This window comes from Callorhinus ursinus, unplaced genomic scaffold (genome assembly GCF_003265705.2).
Source record: "Callorhinus ursinus isolate GAN/ISIS: 27379988/994484 unplaced genomic scaffold, GSC_fseal_2.0 scaffold12, whole genome shotgun sequence".
NCBI lineage: Eukaryota > Metazoa > Chordata > Mammalia > Carnivora > Otariidae > Callorhinus > Callorhinus ursinus.
This window is the reverse complement of record NW_027397074.1, coordinates 12,281,982-12,302,511: the sequence shown is the minus strand read 5'-3', so window position 1 is coordinate 12,302,511 and position 20,530 is coordinate 12,281,982. Positions and strand designations below refer to the sequence as shown.

At 34.7% G+C, this 20,530-nt stretch overlaps 1 protein-coding gene and 1 long non-coding RNA gene across 5 annotated transcripts in view; one reads left to right on the top strand and one right to left on the bottom strand.

Annotated features, from left to right (window-relative positions):
* Nucleotides 1-9,597, bottom strand: part of LOC141373846 (uncharacterized) — a 31,883-nt gene extending 22,286 nt beyond the window's left edge. The window contains exons 1-3 of one of the 2 annotated variants that reach the window (XR_012380193.1): nucleotides 9,405-9,597; nucleotides 3,790-3,895; nucleotides 1,332-1,518 (exon numbers count right to left, since the gene is read on the bottom strand). This is a non-coding gene — a long non-coding RNA (uncharacterized lncRNA). Of the gene's footprint in view, nucleotides 1-1,331; nucleotides 1,519-3,789; nucleotides 3,896-9,404 lie in introns of those variants that run through there. The other variant, XR_012380192.1, reaches the window with a different exon arrangement.
* The window catches only part of SEMA3A (semaphorin 3A), a 472,351-nt gene that overhangs the window by 425,724 nt on the left and 26,097 nt on the right, over nucleotides 1-20,530 (top strand). For all 3 annotated transcript variants that reach the window (XM_073898730.1, XM_073898731.1, XM_025873255.2), the window contains 7 exons: nucleotides 1,067-1,209; nucleotides 2,784-2,898; nucleotides 2,991-3,060; nucleotides 4,848-4,992; nucleotides 7,991-8,210; nucleotides 11,102-11,193; nucleotides 18,558-18,599. In XM_073898730.1, coding sequence (XP_073754831.1) covers nucleotides 1,067-1,209; nucleotides 2,784-2,898; nucleotides 2,991-3,060; nucleotides 4,848-4,992; nucleotides 7,991-8,210; nucleotides 11,102-11,193; nucleotides 18,558-18,599 — 827 coding nt within the window. The remainder of the gene's footprint in view (nucleotides 1-1,066; nucleotides 1,210-2,783; nucleotides 2,899-2,990; nucleotides 3,061-4,847; nucleotides 4,993-7,990; nucleotides 8,211-11,101; nucleotides 11,194-18,557; nucleotides 18,600-20,530) is intronic.

The window sequence follows — 20,530 nt, the reverse complement described above, 5'->3', positions numbered from 1 at the left end:
AACCAAAAGTAAGGATTTTAGTGCTTTAAATAGGGTAGTTAATAAAGATCTGTCTGAAAATGCAATATTTAAACAAAGACCTGAGTAAAGGTAGGAATCCAGTCATTATAATATATGAGGGCAGAGAATTACACAGGGAGGAAGATCGGAGGCAGGACTGAGAGTACTCGACTTGTTTGAGAACCAGGAAGGAAGTGGTAGGGCTGGCTAGGAGTAAGTTAGGTAAGGAGGGAGGGGTAGAAAAAAAGGCTTCTGAGGTACCAGGGACTAGATCATAAATGGGATCTGGTCACAGGGAAGATTTTCTATTTTCTACTTATTGTGAGTGATTTGGAAAGACGTAGGAGGGTTTAGAGAGGGAAGGGACATATTGGAGGTTCACTTCTGACTGTTGGGCGAAGGATTGGTGAGGTAGAAACAAGGAGACTGCTAGGAGTCTGGGAAAGACTGGTCGTAGAGGACGCGGTAAGAGAAGGTGAAGGATGTGCCCATGGGTAGGATGTGGGTTGTGAGAGACGGGAAGGACCGAAGGGTGGCTCCAGATTACCGAAGTGGCTTGAATACCTAGTAAATAATGTTGCCATTTACCGGAATGGAGAGGACTTGGTTTTTGTTGTTGTTTTATGTGGGTCTCTCTTCCCTCCCATCCAATCTTTGCTGGAAACTAGAACAGACCAATTTGAACTTTGATTTAAACTATTTTATGCTTAGAAGGAAGAATGGCAATGATGATGGCAATAAGCAATATTTGATAGCACTTTCAGTTTGCACAATCTTTTAATAGCCAGTCATGCATTTTCACTATGTGGTCACTGAGGATTTCCGCACCTACTCCTAACTTTCCAAAAGAGAACTAAAGAATTTTTTTTTTTCAGCATAAGGTGATTCGTAACATACTTTAAAATACATAAAGAACAGTTCACATGTACGGAAAACTGTGAACTAAGGAAAGATTAGTTCCTGAAATATGTCAAAAGGAAGTGAAGAGAAAGTGAAAATGGACTGTAATGAATGGAATTATTTATCTAACTGTGAATTAATATATATGCTGTCATTTTTCTCTCAGATCCAAGGTTCATTAGTGCCCACCTCATTCCAGAAAGTGACAACCCTGAAGATGACAAAGTATATTTTTTCTTCCGTGAAAATGCGATAGATGGAGAACACACTGGAAAAGCCACCCACGCCAGAATAGGTCAGATATGCAAGGTGAGATAAAGAAAACAACAGTTGAGGAGGATTTCAGTGTCCAGTCACGGTTTTCTCTTTTTCCTTTCCACCCGTGTGCAAGTACAATGAAAAATGTGGCTCAAAATCTTGACTGATCGCTATCAATATTTAATGGTAAAGAATGATTGGAAACATAGTTGCTCGTGAGTAAACATGTAGGTAGAGGCTGTGACACATTATTTCATATTTACATTAAACGAGCTTTGAAGTTCTGAAGAAATACAATTTTTTTTTCATGTTACGTAGGCGGACATACTTTTTTTGTATTCTCAGACGCAGCACAGTTTCCTACAATGGAAAAAGTTTAACTTTTGAATGGACATTTGTTGTTGAATAGCTAAAGCATCAATGTAAGAGAGTAAAGCATTAAAGCTTGATTTTATAAATTGATTATAGCACCCTATATTCATAGATACAGACACAGATAAAATTGTGAAGTGCTGAACTTTCAGGTAATTCATTTACTGTGTGACCGAAATTGGATATGATATAAATTATAATGTTAGATATATAGAATAAAAATTGCTCAATAAGTGTTTATGGATTAATTAGTGTGAAGATACGATAGCAGTACCATTCTTTCCTGCTACACTGTATAGTGCAGGATGTATACACAGTATGAAAAAAGCCAACTGCTATTATATTCAAGCACCTTTCATCTCAAGAAAATCACAAAGCCAGAACCGATAAATGTCTTCAGTGGAATTTTCTTTTTTCAAGAAAATAGGAAATTTTTGAAAATCTCTACTGGAGGGGTTGGTTAGCATCTTTCCTTCCGTAGTCATGATCTAATTATTCATCTCTAGTATATTAAGTTACTGGAAAATTAAAAGTTTTAGTCATCTGGGAACATATAAAAATATGTGAAATATATGAGGATCTGTTCTCCAAGAAAATATAAATCATATTTAAAGGCACTATTTATGAGAGTTAAAAAAAACTTTATAGTGTATAGAATTATATAAACAAAATATAAATCATTATTATGTTTTTGAAGGAATACTCATCTTCCTTCAAACATATGCACATAAATATTATTTTAAAAGACCTTAAATTACCAGTAAATGCATACTATCATAATAGAATTTATTGCTACACTAAGTAAAAATTTTGTTTCATTATCAATGAGGAGGTAAATGAATTTCCTATATTAAGGTTTATGCAAATACTCTTTCAATGTGCTGTTTGTAAAGTCAAAATTTTTTCAGCTGTTTAACTTATAAAATTTTTGGTGCTGATATGCTTTTGTTTGGGATCTATTTTCAGTGTGGGTTAGACGGTATGCATTTATTCTTCTAGTCAGTAAATACTCATTAAGTGTATTATGTGCCAGTATGTTCATTGTATGTAAGTCATTCTTTGCATAAGTTTGAGTGAATAGCTTTGACCAACAATATAATAAGAAAACATAGTTACTTGGATCTATAATAGAATTACTTTTATTTTGAGAAATAAAGAAATTGTATATCTGTCTCAAGATAGGAAGATAAGAGAAATATTTGAAATTTTCATTCACATGCACATTTCCTAAAACCAGTGTTCTCTCCTTTCAGAATGATTTCGGGGGCCACAGAAGTCTGGTGAATAAGTGGACAACATTCCTCAAAGCTCGTCTGATTTGCTCAGTGCCGGGTCCAAATGGCATTGACACTCATTTTGATGAATTGCGTAAGTTGCCGATGATGTTGTCCAGAGAGTATCTGTTCAGACTTTGTCATAACCACCAAAGTGCAACTTTTCCTAATTTTGTTTTCAAACAGAGGATGTATTCCTAATGAATTCTAAAGATCCTAAGAATCCAATTGTATATGGAGTGTTTACAACTTCCAGGTAAAGAATATTCTACTGTCTTATTAACATAGAAACTTCATGTCCTTTAGGTGCTTTGCAAGTATTCATAATTTTTGAAAATATATTTTTGAAAGAACAGTGTTGGCTTAACCTCTGAGCAGTTGTAGATTCTTGGATGGTTAAAATAAGTTATGACTTAAATAGTTGTTTAAAAAATAAATTTTGGCAGAGAGTATCATCACTATAAATAGGATGAAAAAATGTGTCATGTCCTATGTATAGTTTTGACTTTAGCGTCTGAGTGAAATGTAGATTGTTCTGAAAAGCAGAAATCTGAGTTTTGGTCGGAGTCAGTAGAGCTGTAAACTGCAGGTGAAACACTTCTTCCTCCCCTCTCCTTTCTCTTCCTGTCCTTCCTCCCTCACTCTCCCGCTTCCCTTTCTCCCCACCCTCCTCCTTTCTCCATTACCCGTCTTCCCAAGGCTCTTGCTGTCAGTCAAGTAGCAGTTATCTCCTGCCTATCACATTCAGTATGAAATTTATATTACCCGGAGTTGTTAAACTTAAACAGACATTAATCCATGTCTTCTGCTTCCTCATTACTTAGTACAGTGGTTCTCAGACATCCACCTGATCATCCATTAGAGTTGCCCAGGGAGTATGCTGTGCCCCGCCCCCAGAGTTCCTGAATCAGTAGGAATAAGATGGGGCCTAAGTATTTGCTATTCCATTATGAAAATATCATTAGTAAATTCTATAAGTACTTACTGAAGTTTTCTATGTGTCAGGTACCGTGCAATATGTAATTGATGTTACAGAAAAGCAACCAGGCATCTTTCTTCCCTCACGCAGCTTGTACTCTACCCGACATTGTCTGTGTGGAAAAGTTTCCCGTCATAAACTCTTATAAACACATGTTTTTCATTCAGTATGATTTATATGTAATTTTCTGTGGTGAAAGATTGGTTAAAAGATAAGCATTCCATATTGTAAGTGTGCACAACTGTTTTATATCTTTGTATAAGTGCATCTCTCAAGCTGTATTTATATGAGTACAGTAAAATGGAAAATTGTGTCAGCTCATGGCAAACTTCCGGTTTGTTTCAGGTACCTGATTTTTGTCAAGTAAAATGATGGGGGTAATTGCTATAATGCTCCACTCTGAGTAGGATGTAACAGCTACTAACTTAAAACAGTTTTCTGAGTTAGGAAGAGATTGTTTTAAATGCCTTCACCCAAATCAGACTCTGTTACTGGCTGTAATGCTTTTGGTGGTTTGGGAGTTAAAAATAATATAGTGTGACACATCATTTGACATTAACTGTTCATTTTCTGTACCAGTTTCAGCTTATAAAATGACTTCTTAAACATTCTTTGCTTGCTTAAGTTCTCTGGTTTCAGTAATCATGCTTGAGGCTTAACATATTACAAAGTTTATATTTTTAATTCTATGTGATATCGAAATTAAATGTTACTTTTTAGAAGATCGTGTATATGTGCTTTCCCACCAGAGTTTATGGATATGAATGTGTATCTTCCTATCATATGCTGTCTATACATGATATAAATATATGTGCTATGAGTACTAATGATGGTTTCTTCTATGCCTTCTATTTTTGAGCCATCATAATTTGTTCTCTTGTGTATTGTTAAAAGATATACACATGACTGAAAAAGATCCCAAATATTATTTGAGATTGAACTTATGTTTAAGTTTTGATAATTGATATCTGATATTTAAGAACTTAGAACAACATAAAAACAGTTGTCTTACCTCTGTATAAGGATGAAAATCTGTTTTTTCTTTTTCTGCCTCCCTTTTTTAGCAACATCTTCAAGGGGTCAGCAGTGTGTATGTATAGCATGAGTGATGTGAGAAGGGTGTTCCTTGGTCCATATGCTCACAGGGATGGCCCCAACTATCAGTGGGTGCCTTATCAAGGAAGAGTCCCCTACCCACGACCAGGAACTGTAAGTGGCCTAGGTGTTTAAAGTATTATTTATTTATTTGTTTGTATATTAATTTATTTATTTTTATCTCTATACCCAATGTGGGGCTTGAACTCACAACCCCGAGATTAAGAGTTGCATGCTCCTCCAAATGCGCCAGCCAGGTCACCCCTGCCTTTTTTAAAAAATTGTTTTTTATGTATTTATGTCCTAGGTGTTTAAAATACCAAAGGAATAAATTTCTGCTGAAGGTTAAAAAAAAAGCAGCTACAAACAGGTATTAACATAGATAATGTAAAACAAAGGTGCCAAGACTATAAACGATGGCAAAGTAAGGATTTTTTATGATATTGTGGAATTCTACATTTAAAAACATGTTTTTTACAGACATCAGTGGTTAAGTTCGGTGCTTACCAGTTATTAATAACCATAATTTTTGAGAAGTAGAAACTGAATGGGTAGCCTTATTTATTTTCTTTTCTGAAAATGGCCTTCATGGAGAGTTGAAACAGGATAATTGGAACTTGTTCTTCCTAGTTATAATGAAGGCTTCAAGGATTGCCCATTAAATAGGAGGAAGAAAAGTTTTAAATCAGTATTATTTTCCCATGGGAATGGGACACATCTCTCAAGTAGGTAAAGAAGATATGCGAGAAAATCTCATAGAGAGAGCAGGGCCTGGGTATTTTAACAGACACTGTCTACTCTTGCTGACCTCTTTTTTCCCTCCAGCAGCCTTGGGGCACATTCAGGCTTAAAAAAAAAAAAAAAAAAAGGAGAGAACTCAAAATAAAACCAGCTTTGAATCTGCAATTTAAAGTAGGGAGAAAAAAAGAAAGAAAAAAAACAAAAACAAAGACTTCAATATGGCAGAATATGAGTGAAGTTATCAATGATGGCAGAGGCCGTAGCATACCTGGACTGAACATCCGCTTAAGTGCAATATTTCTAATCCTAAGAATCTCCAAGGAAAGGGGCGCCTGGGTGGCTCAGTCGTTAAGCGTCTGCCTTCAGCTCAGGTCATGATCCCAGGGTTCTGGGATCGAGCCCCGCATCGGGCTCCCTGCTCAGCGGGGAGCCTGCTTCTCCCTCTCCCACTCCCCCTGCTTGTGTTCCCTCTCTTGCTGTGCCTCTCTCTGTCAAATAAATAAAATCCTTAAAAAAAAGAAATATTGATTATATGAAGTCAAATGGGTTTTATAAAAAGCACAAGGTATTTACTCCATTTCTTAATGGCAAACTGCTTTTACTTTGTTGGTGATGAGTTTTATATCCCTCTGGCTATTTGTATCTCTATGGCTCATTAATGAGAGCGTATTCTCAATATAACTCTTTGTAGTTTCACTTCAAACTTGGTGGAATTCCTTAACTGTGCTGGATATTGTACTGCTATTAGAGATACAGAGATTTTGATCTGAATATGTATACGGTGTGTTTGCAGTTAATGATAGACATTAGAAATTATTGTATGTCAGACCCTATTCTAAGAGATTTATATTTGTATATATATTATATTCAGTAGCCCAACTATTGCTATTGTTTCCTTTTCACAAATGGGGACTCTGAGGCAAGAAGAGGAACCAGGATTCAGTTCAGGCAGTTTGGTTCTAGAGCCTGTGTTCTCGCTCATTACTCATAGAGAGTTGTTAAAACATGGGAAATTAAGTCAGCGATATGCACCAACTATTAAAGACTGGAAGCAGAGAGTGATGTCTAATCTAGGAATTAGGAAAGGGCTGCCAGAAGGACAAAACACCTAACTCGATGAATAAAATTCACTTGAACGAGTTCATTAATTCAAAAAAGTAGCATCTGAGAATAGTCATTTTGTCAACACTAGTGGAGAGAAACATACTAAGTGAAACATATTACATTAAATAAGTAATTTTATAATTTACTTAAAAATTCCTTAAATCCTTTAACTGTTGTATTAGTGTATTATTATTGCATGTGTCTCTTTCTATATACAACATACATATATATTCAGAGATAGATACTCTTCCCATTTCAAAACAAGTTTATTTATTTCATTTTCCATGAATTATTAATGACCTGTATCAAGGTAACTGCAAAGACGATTGATTCCGCATCCTAAGTCTCATGTAAGACCAAGAACTTCTCTTAATTGCAGTTCAGTTCCCAAGCTGTTACATTAAATGGCAGAAAGTTACATAGGTATAAGACAAAATGCAGGAGACTGGGGATGTACTTCCAGTGCTTGCACCACATAATTAAATGCAGTGAAAAGAGACAGTGAAATCTGAATTTTCTCACTTTTGTTTTATTGCCTTATGGGGAGTGTTTATATCCAGAAGTGACATTATGCCAGTGTAGCACAGTGCATCCTTTCCGCTTCTCTGTAGCCACCATCTCTTCATCTGGGTCCGCTCTGATTGGCCAGTCTCAGGGCCATGCAGATTGTTAAACACTAGTAATAACACATTTCTTTAAAATTAATTATAAATGAGATAGTACTGTTGGTACTTTTAGTGGTGCTTTTTCAGGGTTATGTTAGAAACAAAGCAATAAAGAATAGTTCATATTGTCTTTTAGTTTGACAAGAGCATTTGTATTTTAGCATGATGCCATAGGGGGGAAAAATGTATCCAAGAAAATTATTCTGAGGTTCTCTAATATGAGTATTAATTGGATTTAGTTGTAACATATTCCATTTCTCATTTCAAATACTTAACCATACTGGTAAAATGTATGGTGTTGCCACTAGCAGAGGCATTAGACTCCCGTACACTGAATTCATTAGATGGGTTTGTAGTTTTTGGTCAGAAATGGTGACATAACTAAATCCTATTGAGACTTAAGAGATGTTTAGGAGATGTATGCTATATATTATATCTAATAATATTAATAACATTATGTTTTAGTTTATCAGTTACTTAATTTTAAAGAAATGATGACAGGTTTAGATTTAGTTTATGACCATTGAGGTCATAAATTATTACATAATTTATAATTCTATTTACGGTATTTTAATCAAAAGATATTCTCTTTATCTTAATAGTGTCCCAGTAAAACATTTGGTGGATTTGACTCTACAAAAGACCTTCCTGATGATGTTATAACATTTGCAAGGAGTCATCCAGCTATGTACAATCCGGTGTTTCCTATTAATAACCGCCCGATAATGATCAAAACAGATGTAAATTATCAATTTACACAAATTGTAGTAGATCGAGTGGATGCAGAAGATGGCCAATATGATGTTATGTTTATTGGAACAGGTAAATGTTTTAATTTTAGCTCTAAATTTCCTTTCAGAACATTGTTTGACTGAGTGTGCTAAGAACTTAAGGAAGTTTTTATAGTCACTGTCAAGATATAGTTAACCTCTAATAAACGACTAAAAAACCTGAACATCTACCATGACAGTGTGTTACTGAAAAAAGTAACAAGCTGGTGTATCATGATTTGAGCCAAATCTCCTTTTTAATCAAAAGTTCATAGATGCAGTCAGGTAAAGCTAATGATTAGGTAAACAATCAGTGTCTATGATTGAATCATAACTCTTTTCTAGCCATTGGCTTTTTAGAACAAAGATGTATTGCTCATACCATGGTAAAATTCCCAAGACATTCAATAATGTTTCTGGACTGTACTGATGCAGAATTATCTGAACTTTAAAATTATCACAGGATGCAAATCTTCTAGCAAATAAATTTTGGCTAGTGTTTTTGCCATACAATGAAAGAAAACAAAACAAAACAAAAACTTCATCAGAGGAACAACAAAATCGACCTAAAGAACCATCAGATACATTTTAGTTCCATTTCTATAGAAATTTAACAACACATTTTTACTTACTCCATGATTACCAACAAACTTTTTACAGGTATACTTTCAGAATGAATGAATCCCATTGCTATTATGATATATTCTCCCCCTACTCTCTTCGTTAATACTATTTTGAAAGCACCAGTTACAAAACTGAAACTTGCTAGTTAGGGTCAGATTCCAAGGCAATAAATTCCTAGTCTCCATTAGCATTGTTAACTGACATAAATCAATGAGAAGCAAAGTGACTGCTCTGCTGAAACCTGGTATAAGAGCATGTATTTTCCCTTGGTGAGAAACAGAATAAAGCTGAATTAACTACAGGGGAATGGCAGTTGTGGGGTAAGTGCTTTAAAGATTTAAAGTTTTATAAGGAAATTGTGAAATACTTGTTATCAGGTGTAACAATGTCAGAGTCTGAGCAATACAGTGCAGTCTACTTTTATGAGTGAGAAAAGTTATCAAATAAAAGAGTCCCATTGAGACTCAGAGTTTGATAAAAATTAATGAATCGTAAGTATCAACCTCTGGTTATATAAATCTTCAGAAATTACGAGATGATAGGATTTGTATTCAATTAATGTCAAAATATAATTAGATCTATCTACAGAGTAATTAAGTTTATTCAGTAATGTCACACTTACCTTTTTTTTTCACCTCTGGCCTAAACATGTTGAGAAGTCCCTCACTCGTTGTGCAACAGAGGCTTGCATTGGGCTCTTTGACCAAAGAAATCCAGTCATGAGCTTTTAATTCCTCTTGGACACAAGCTGTCCTTAAAGGAACCAGTTTCATGAGTATGTTGAATGTCTGAAGATGTGGATGCCTATCGGTCAGTACAGACCAGGGTCATCTGTCAGCAAAGTAAATTGATTACAGTAATTTTATCTTTTAACTGAATTGCACATCATAGTATATTGATCCTAGTTGAGTAATCTGATTCAATCTGTGTGAAATTGTTTGAAATACTACTCGGTAAAACTAGATCTGGAACACAGATAAAGTTATGTTTGGATACTGGAAACCCATCAGAGGCACTGAGTAGATTAACCTGATTTACCTTTAATCTTTGGTGTCATGAGTAGTCTAAAGTCCTATAAACATGGAAGTAACCTCTTAACAGAGGGTGTTTTTTTTTCCCCCACTTTAAAAAGGACACACAAGCAAATTTTCTTTCTTTTTTTCACTAGCAACTTTTCTTGATCTCCCAAAGCACATCATATTGATGCCCTGAAAATGGTTATTAGTGGTTATTCAATGAATACATTAAATCATTTTTCTGATGTATGATTTTCTTTTCAAATAATGAGTCAGTTGAACTGGATTGAAATGAGCCAGTTGAAGCTAAAAATAATTGATCAGCTGATCAGAACTGCAATGTTGAAATGTTGAAGAGTCCATTTTTTTTTATTTTAATAAGATACCGTTCTTCATTCTGTCAAGAAATAGGAACATGCCTGTAAATACTGGAAAAATAGTGTCCTCTTAACACAATTTAGAGTAAAAGCAACAGCTCTTTTCCTTAACACATTTTCTCTCTTTTCACAGTGAGAATTAGGATAAACAGTGCTTTAAATCTCTATACAGTGTATCCAATTTATGATTTATGCTCCTGAATTTTAAATTTCTTTAGTACTCTAAAATTGATTATTCAAGACATTAATCAAACCAATTTGTTAACCAAATCTGCTTAACCATTATTGAAAAACCACAGGACAAGTAATCCAAGGTGTTTATTTTGGGAAATCAAGTTATTGTCATTCATCACTTAATGGTCATTGAGCTGTCCTTAAGGGCCTGTAAGTACTAAAGGCTTCCAGGCACAGGAGGATGAGCAGGGAGCCTCGGAAGCTCTGACTACTTGTATTGCTTGACAACATTCCTTGCATTTTGCATATGCATTAAGTCTTCACATGCAGTCCCTGATTTCACAGCAAAAGTGGAAAAACCTGTCATATCAAATTGGTATTATCTTTTTTTCTTTAGGTTTTTTTTTCCTGAGATACCTGACAATGAAGATTAAAAAAATTGTTAAACACAATAATTCAACCTAGTGATTAGTATATATATTTTTTTAATATTGCAAGTTCAGGATAGAGCCATCTTCCAAGCTTCATATATTTCTAAAACCTCGATTGTTTTTATTCCACGGCTATGTTCATAGTTTATCTACTTGCATGAAATGCATTTGAATATATATTTTACTACTGATATAACAAAAAAGTAAAAGGAAGACTGAGGTCAAATGTTCTTTCTGGTCAGATAATGATTCCATTCATTAACACTATCCTTTGTTCAGACCTGTTTACATTGTGTTCTCCCCCTCCACTTTCTTTCAAAGATGTTGGGACGGTTCTTAAAGTAGTTTCAATTCCTAAGGAGACTTGGCATGATTTAGAAGAAGTTCTGCTGGAAGAAATGACAGTTTTTCGGGTGAGTGCTGCTTAATTTCAAGTGTCAACAAGTTCACTTGTATGTCTTTCCCCCAGGACAGCTGTGCACTGAACTTGGTATGGACAAGGAGTCTAGCATACCCTTCTAATTAGCTTGTCAATGAGAAAGCCAGACACTAGTCAAAATAAACCTTGAAACTTTCAATGCTAGTTAAATCTAAAAATGTAAAGAAATACATTCTTGGCTCATATTTTGTTTTCTCAATAATAAAATATATGATTTACATTTTATATTATTTATATAAGTTACCTCAATTAATAAACTCATGTTGCTCCCCACCCCCAAATCTCCTCTTTCCGTGCATTATGATATAACTGGGATGAGAGGTAATTTCCATGAATGTATTAAGGGAAAACTATCACTCAGAATGACAGGAAAATGAAAGACATTTCAGTCATTTTTTAGCTTATTCATGAATTAAACGTTTTATCATATTTTCTTAAATCATTTGTTAGCAAAAAAAAATTGAGGTTTTTATACCACTAGTGCCAAATATGTTATGTGTTCCTAGTCTACACACTTAAGAAATGTATAGATACATTAAATGTTAAAAAAAGAAGATAGTAGGAAGGGCAAAATGAAAAGTGGGAAATCGGAGGGGGAGCGAACCATGAGAGACTATGGGCCCTTAGAAACAAACTGAGGGTTCTGGCGGGGAGTTGGGTTAGCCTGGTGATGGGTATTAAAAAAGGCATGTACTGAATGGAGCACTGGGTGTTATATGCAAACAATGAATCATGGAACACTACATCAAAAACTAATGATGTGTAATGTATGGTGATTAATGTAACATAAAAAAAAAAAAAAGAAATGTATAGATATTTGTTCCTTTGTCCAGAATCACAGATGGCCCAGGTAAATTTGTATAGTATTGGGGGTAGAGGCAGCAGGATATGGGTTGAAGTAAGAGAGGAGAACCAAAGTAATATAACATATACCACAATGTCTGTTGTTTCTTTTAGATAGCCAGCTAATAGGAAGAGTTCCAATTGAAGCACACCTTGATATGAATTATTTATGAGATATGACAGGGAAATAGATGCCTGTAAAAGGTGTTACTTCAATTTTTATTAAAAGAATAGTGCAAACGTATGAGGCATTTACAACAGCAAAATAAACTGGAATTAGAATAGGCAGAAAATGAGAAAACATTGGATCTAATCTCATAACTCAGAATTATCTCATTTTAGTCCCCAGGTGTTCCAGATACTTTATCTGTAAGCTGCTGGATTAAGTTTTTCAGTTGATTAAATATTTTAATTGGGAGCAGAGACTTCCTAAGACTTTTTTTAGCCCCATATTTCTGGACCACTTTTTTTTAACCCAGTTGAGTTCTTGCCCACTATTCAGGAATATTTTGAAGAAAAAAATGAAGTAGAAAATGGCAAGCTCCTAATATATACTCACGATTAAAATTATGATTAGCACTGAAACAGATAACTAGTCATTCAGATATCTTGTAATAACAGCTAAACAGTGTTCTGGTGGAAAGAGCTTAGGCTCTTCCATCACATTTACATAGCATTTCTTTTTGGAACACTTATATGGTCTCTTTGAGCTTCACCATCAGTGAAACAGCAAGTGTAATATCTACTTCACAAGGAAGCTAGAAAAGTTAGAGACACTTACATAAAACGTCTAGGACAGTGCCAGGTACTATGCTCAAAATTTTATTAATACAGTTTTATTTATTTAGGTTAGCTACACTGAAAGTAAACCACATTTCCAGTGGAGTTTTCTGTTAATCCTTGGTTTAAGTCTTCAAAATAATAAAAATCCTCATAATTCTATTCTAATTTTTTTTAAATTATATACTTTGGCCTTATCTTATGTCTAGTATAGAGTAATAACTAATCACTATTGTTCACTAAGTCCCGTATCAGTATTTATACATTGACACGTTAGCCTACAAATTCAAAAATACAACTATCCAAATGGACTTTGTTAACAATATAGAGTCCATCCAGATTTAGCAAACAAATCACGGGGACTGAGGGATGAAAAAGTAAATTGGTGTCTTGTGTTCATTGTTGTGTCTCCAGACCCTAAAATGTTTTCAACCAACATCTATTAAATGAGTGAAGATATCAGTATTGATGAACAAATGAAATATGAGAAATCAAAGAGTTTATGGTCTTCCTCAGGGGAGGCCATACTTCAAGTGAGGTACCAGAATATGTGGAAAACAAACTGGGAACAGCAACAAATTATCCTGCTGATTATATCCCACAGTAATCTCTAGTGGAAAGAAAAAAAATTACCAACTCTATCTGTTTAGAAATTTATATTGCTACCACTGTTGCAAGTGAAGTTACAGGAGATATTGAAATATTATGTTAACTTAAAAATGTCTCAATTATCTCCAGACTCTCTTACTTTTATATTTGTCATGTTCCCGTTGTGTATTTCCCTTCAGTTGTTGTATATTTAATTCCCTGTGTCTCTAGGATTTTAAGTTTGTATTTCACACCTTATCTATGTTCTTTAGTACGTTAATAAAAATTCTAGCTTAAAAAGATATAAATTTAAGCTATTCATCTATTAAATGACTTAAAATCTTGAGAGGTTGAGAGCCAACAATCTCGCAAGTGAAATATATAATATCTATTAGATTTTGTTAATATTTTGCAGTTTCCAGAGAAATACACAGCTGAATTAAGCCTGTGACAACTATTGGAATGACATTTTTTGTGGTTTTTAAGATATCATGAGAAAGGTTATTGATCATTCTCTAACAATTACATATAAACAGGTAATATTATGCCGGTAGAGGAGTGATTTTTTTGTGAATTTACACTTTTGTAGAAAGATTGTTTGCAACCTGGGACACATCTCATTCCATAGATAAATGTTCCGGTTTTCTCCCATATTCTCTGCTATGCATTATTGTCATTATTATTTCTTTGGCACTCAAGTAGACAAAACGTATTTGGGCAGAGTTTAGAGAAATATTTACTTTTAACATTCTATTCTATCAGGCAGAGTTCATACATATATTGTGGTCTAGCAATTGGAATATTTCACTGTCAAACTTTGTTTAATGTTGTAGTGGGAGGGGAAAAAAACACAACACATTAAAGCAATTGCTATATACAGTGAAACAAGCAGAGAAATGTTACTGTTTCTATATTTCTATTTAAGCCTTGCATGTCATTCCATTTAACATAAAATAAAATTAAAAAGTGTTAACCTGAGTGTAACAATATTTTGACAAAGTAAATAGACAAGGAACAGATTTAGAGTCATAGTAGTATCTGATACTCTTGGAGTTTAATGTCAACCAACATGTTAATTTTACTGAAATATCATTCCAGGAGACCATGTTCATTATGTGTCCTTGCTAGGCTGAATAACCAAACTTCATATAAAAGCCTGAATTAAAGCCAGTACTATGTCCATTGCCTTCTTGAGGTTGGTTTTAGGAAAACACCCTGGCTAATCACAGAACATTCCAGTGGTTTCAGTTACATCCAAGAGACTTTTTTAATTCTGGGTGAAATCAAATCCCACTCAGAGTATAGAAAGAAAAATATTCCTCAGTAAAAAAAAAAATTCCATTTTAGAACAAAATTTTAATAGGTAATAAGAGGTGAAATAAAATTGGCATTGGTATAGGAAATGATTTTAAATTGCCATTAAATATTCAAAATGGTACTGAAATGGTATTAAAGTACTAAGACACAAACCTAATTCCAAGTATTACTCGTAATCATAAATCTGTATTTGGATCATATTTACTAGTGATTCTGAACACTTGATTAAAAGTCAATTGAGCCTCAGTTTCTTAATTTCTTAAATTTTAAAGCTTTTTACAAATTAATTTTACTAGTAAGTTAATATTAGTAGTAAGGTATTACTACCTTACTGTGGGATCTTCTTTCCAGTCCAAGGAAGATTTTACTTTTGAGACAGTGGAGTGTTATATCAAGTTGCCGTGCATTTAGTACCATGGGTTTTATTTATAGTCCTATTGACTGCAAAGGATTGCAAGGCAGTTACATTGATAACGCATGCATTTTAAACTCAATTTATGCAATATTCCATGAACAGCTGAGCTAACAAATGAAAGAGTTTAATTTTCATTCAAATGTAAAACATAATTGATGCTTTCCAAAACCTAGTCTATTAACTCGTTCTAAAGGAGTGTCCACGTGCTTAGCATCCAGGGAGTTATGTCACATTCTCCTGGGATCAGCAGGTTGAAAAGCTCTGCAAGCACGAAAGTTTAATAAGGACTGGATTAAAATATCTGGAAAAAAATACGGTAAATTAGAGTCATAGAAAATCTTGAAAAGATGCTAAGTTTTTAATTTCATTTTTTACTCGAACACCAATTAACTTTGCAATTGAAACCAGTTTCATGAAAAAATGCTTATGAAGCTACATCTGTTTTAAATGGAAGTCATATTCACCACCAGCTATTTCTCAGAAAAAAATATAGCTTATTTAAATGGATGTCATCTTAATATATTGTCTATTAAAATTCAACGGCAGGCAGCAAATAGCACAGCCTATTCCGAAGTGTTACTAATTTCCTGGTCCAAAAAGTAAATAATTTTCTTTTAATTAAGAAATTCTAGGATCTAAGTTTAAGGCTGTTGAAATCAGGGGCACCTGGGTGGCTCAGTCGATTGAGCGTCTGCCTTCGGCTCAGGTCATGATCCCAGGGTCCTGGGATCCAGCCCCACATTGGGCTGCTTGCTCAGCAGGGAGCCTGCTTCTCCCTCTCCCTCTACCTGCCGCTCCCCCCTGCTTGTGAGCTCTCTCTCTCTCTCTCTCTCTCTCTCTCTCTCTAACAAATAAACAAATAAAATCTTAAAGAAAAAGAGTTCTGAGGCATAATGAAATTTAATAGAGAGGAAGCAGTCAAAAGACATGAGTAGTCAGTCATACCATATAAAACAAAGAAGTCCAGTAATAATAGTATAGACTGAAAGTGTTCATTCACCAATGAACAGTTCACTAGTGATTTCTGCTTCTGAGATTCATAGGCAACCTCTCCAGAGGAGGGGCTAGCCTCAGTGGGCTGAGGAATGAATGGCACTGAATGGGACATGAACAAGTAAAGACCGTGAGTATAGAATCCTTAGATTATTTTCAAAGGAATTTCAGCTGAACTGAAAAGATTAAGGAAAGACCTTTTTAAAAGATGGCTGCCTGTATCTCAGACAAATTAACTGGAAGGAACAGAATTCAATGGGGAAAGTGGAAGAGATAGGAAAGAAAAGGAGACATTGGCGGAGCATTCATTCATCTTTCATTCATTCATTCATTTAACAGATTTTATTGAGAACTTATAAGTACCAGAAACAATCCCAGGTGCTAGGAATATAGCAGTGACTGAAACAGCCAAACATCCCTTTTCTAAATTAGAGGGTGTGTGTTGGGGGGGGAGGGGGTGACTTATGGGGACAAACAAGAAAGAAAAAAATATGAGATGCCTTTGCTGCCCCTCCTTACATCCTGCCAGCCTTACCTCCGTCCAACGCAGCCTCACTGTGTGCCCCAGGACTTCTCTGACAGCAGGCAAAAGGTCAGGAGTCGCAGCTGGAGGTGTGGGAGGTTGAACACTCCTGTGGGCATCCAGTGAGTAATGGAATGAATAAATACTTTTCTTGGTACAAACTTCAGTGGACAATTTTGAGAGTCACTGTCTACTGTCTTCAGATTTTCTCTCAGTGGTGACTTCATAACACACCTTTTTTTTGACTTTTTCTCCTTCCTTTCAATCCTTCATTCCTCACTCGTGCTCCCTACCTGCAGATAAGAACTTACTTCAGACACTGCTTTGGGGTATAAGGGGAAACTCGCAAGACACAAAATAAATGTTATATTTATATCACATATATGTTATATATATCATATATGTCCATTAATGCAATATGTATGTGTATATTTCCAGAGAGTGATAAGCACTAGAGAGAAAAACTAAAGCAAGTAAAAGATATGGGGGTTGTGTGTGTGTAAGAGAGAGAGAAGGAGACAAGGAGAGACAAAGATTTGAGTAAACACTACGTGCCAAGCACATTTGTAAAGTACTTTGCCTTTATGAACTCATTTAATCTTTTCATCAATCCTACAGGGAAGATGCCATCATACTCATTTTTCAGATAAGAAAACTGAATTACAGAGACGTTACATACCTCACCTACTATCACACTTGTGTCCAGGTTTACATTTGAATCTATGCAGTTTGGCTTCAGAATCCAACTCTTCACACTTGGTTCAGGGCTCAGCTTTAGTCACCTACACAGTGAGGCCTTTTAAGATTATTCTTCCCACCTAAGCCTCTTTCCCATCAGCCATCTCTGAAACCCTCAAGCAGTCTCCTTCTTAATACTTAGTATGTCTCTGATGAAAGATACAAGGAGCAGAGTTCAGTGAAAGTAAATCCGAGAGAATATAAGCTAATGTGTTCAGGTGAATAGCCTTTTGGTGGTCTAAGTTAATCAAAGAATGTTATTTATTTATTCAAACTGTATGTGCTCATGATAGGCTTCAGCAGAACACTCATCAAAATATATTGGTGGTTATTACGTCCCTAGTTACTGTCTCTAGATAGCCTGTTGATAGAAATTGAAGAGACCATGTACTCTGCCTCTGGCAAAAATGTGTAGTGTAGGCCTTTGCACATTAAACAGTCATTTTGATAATAATAAAGTGATCTCATCCTACCCTGAGCTCTCAGTCCTTCACAGCTGGAAACTAGCCTAATACTATCGACTTGTCACTGGTGTTATTGGGAGCTGGCCTGGCACTCATAGGCCAGTGTTCTCCATTGGAGCGTACAAATTCTCACAGAACACCAGCATCAGACAAGGCTACTCTGTGACCATGATGAATCAAGAAAAAAGCAAGACCATTCTATAATCCTGTCTGAAAACAGACAAGACCATAAACATTGTCCAAACCACCAAAAAAATGACCAATATCCCCCTATCCTGCCTATATGAGTAATGGCTCCTTCTTTACCAAATATTGCTTTAGCCTCATCTGCTCTTCCCTCCTCCTAAGTAAGATGTATGAAGAGACCTAATCATAGAATTACCTCTGCTTTCTTCGACATCCCATGCAGAGCAAACACCACTTCCTTGGACCCTCCCTCAAATCAACTAACATAGGCCCAAAACATATGTGTTCTTTCCAAGACTCTTTTGCTGGGCAGTCCCATAGTCTCCCTTAACTGCAATGAGCAATAACCCAACTTGATCAACTACAAATATGTATGTCTTTGACTGGAAGACATTAATATCCTCCTATTGTCTGTTCCACATATTTAATACTCATGTATGCAGCTTCCGTCTAATTGACCAAACAGTTCACATTTTCTTCTTCTTCTTTAGGAGCCAACTACTATTTCAGCAATGGAGCTTTCCACCAAGCAGGTACTATCATTATGTATTACAGTCAATATTCTATATTTTGTTAATTTTGTGTTTCAGTTAGATAAACATATCTGTGATTCATCAAGTTTTACAGATTTATTAACAGTAGTTCCCGAAAAGAAAGAGAAAAGAAAGAACATTCTCACAGTAAGGTAGTAGAATGAAAATTAAAGATCCTTTTCATTGCCCCATGTTTTTGACCAATCTTACATTCCTGTAAATATATTTCTGAGATCATTGTTGGTTGTAAATTTTCATTTATAGCATTTCTTTTTTTGGGTCATTGTAATATTTTGCTCAGTAATTATTTTCATCTGTCCTTAAAAATAGCATTGGTGGATATTTGAGAATATAAATAAGTTTATCATTTAATTTAATTTGCATGAATAAACAACGTATATTTTATAAGCTAATAAAATTATGCACTGGGCTGTATATGTTTGGAGGATCTTGACTTAAAAGTTAATTTTACTTTTTCAGTAGTATTGTGTACTAGAGAAAACATTTAGCTTGGCTACATATTAAAGGAAAACAGCAAAACAGTCACTGCCAAATGATAAATTATTAAACTCCATGAATTCAAACGTTAAGGGCAGCATGTTTATAGTCTTTGCATTCACATTGAATGAATGCTTTGGCAAGACACTTAAGAAACACAAATGACTCCTAAATGTTAAATTATATGTACAAAACAAATATAATTTTAACTTCTAATAAATTATCTTTTCCCCATAAATGTTACATAGCCTTTCTATCCAGTGTATCAGTGGAAACTGAAAAAAATAAATAAAAACTGAGTTGAAATTAAGTATTAAATTACCTAGCAGAAAAAGCCAGAATGGAGTAGGAGGCCCTTCACTGACTGTTCCAAAAACTTATATATAAAATTGCTAAATATGAAAATCATTTGGCTAATCTTATTCCTGAATTGTTTACATGTTTTATCTCTGACCATGCATTAGCCCTTGTACAAGACACTAAAATACTGTGCCAGTAAAACTCAGTGTATATCCTTTCCACACTTACATATCAAAATAGATTGATAATCTCCAAGATATTTAGAGAAAGTCAGAGTGCAGATATTATTGACCCTGATATGGTTATCTTACACTTCAGAAGTATGTGTTCACCTGTTCTTGTAATCTAAAAATTGTCAAATGTTGGCAAGGAAATCCGGGGATTTCCAGAATGGAAGATAGACTGGGATATTCTTTCCTTTAATGATTTTTTAAATTATTTATTTATTCTCTGCTTGGTTTCATTGCCAATCTTAATTACTTTACTTATAGTTTTATAAAATATTTCTTTTTGTTTAAATATTTTTAAGTACTTTAAGAATTGCCTGTTAAATGCAACACATTTCACCAAAAAAAAAAAAACCACCCAAAATACCAAAAACAGTTCATCAATTTAAAATACCATGACACAAGAAAAGTATTCCTAGTCTTCGTTTTCTATTACTAGAAGTTTGATTTCATTCAGATCTGAATCAGTTTTACTAATGCTTATGGAAATTTTAAAAGTGAGGCAGTAGTTTCAAGAGGGACAAGCAGTGTTGCAACTAATTTTCTGGATAAATGGACTCATCGCCTGCTTATGACCCGAAACTTGTTAAGGAGGATAGTGAGAAAGCCTGTGGTGATGTTAAATTGGGCAGAAAAAGCACATCAGGTTACTTGCTAGGGACTGGATTATGCTCAATGGTGCCTGCAAGCCTCCCCTATATTTCATTTAGATAGCATAATTAGTTTTGCAATTCTTTAATAGTACTGCAGAATAATTGTAAAACGAAAACTAGACTTGAGTTATATTTAATTTGGGGCATTTTATCACACTTTAAGTTTTCGTGGCAGTAATTTTGGTTGCCTATTTTTGGTTTTTAATTCCCATGTTTATTTCCCTGGTTTTCTCCTAAAGGGATATGATAGATT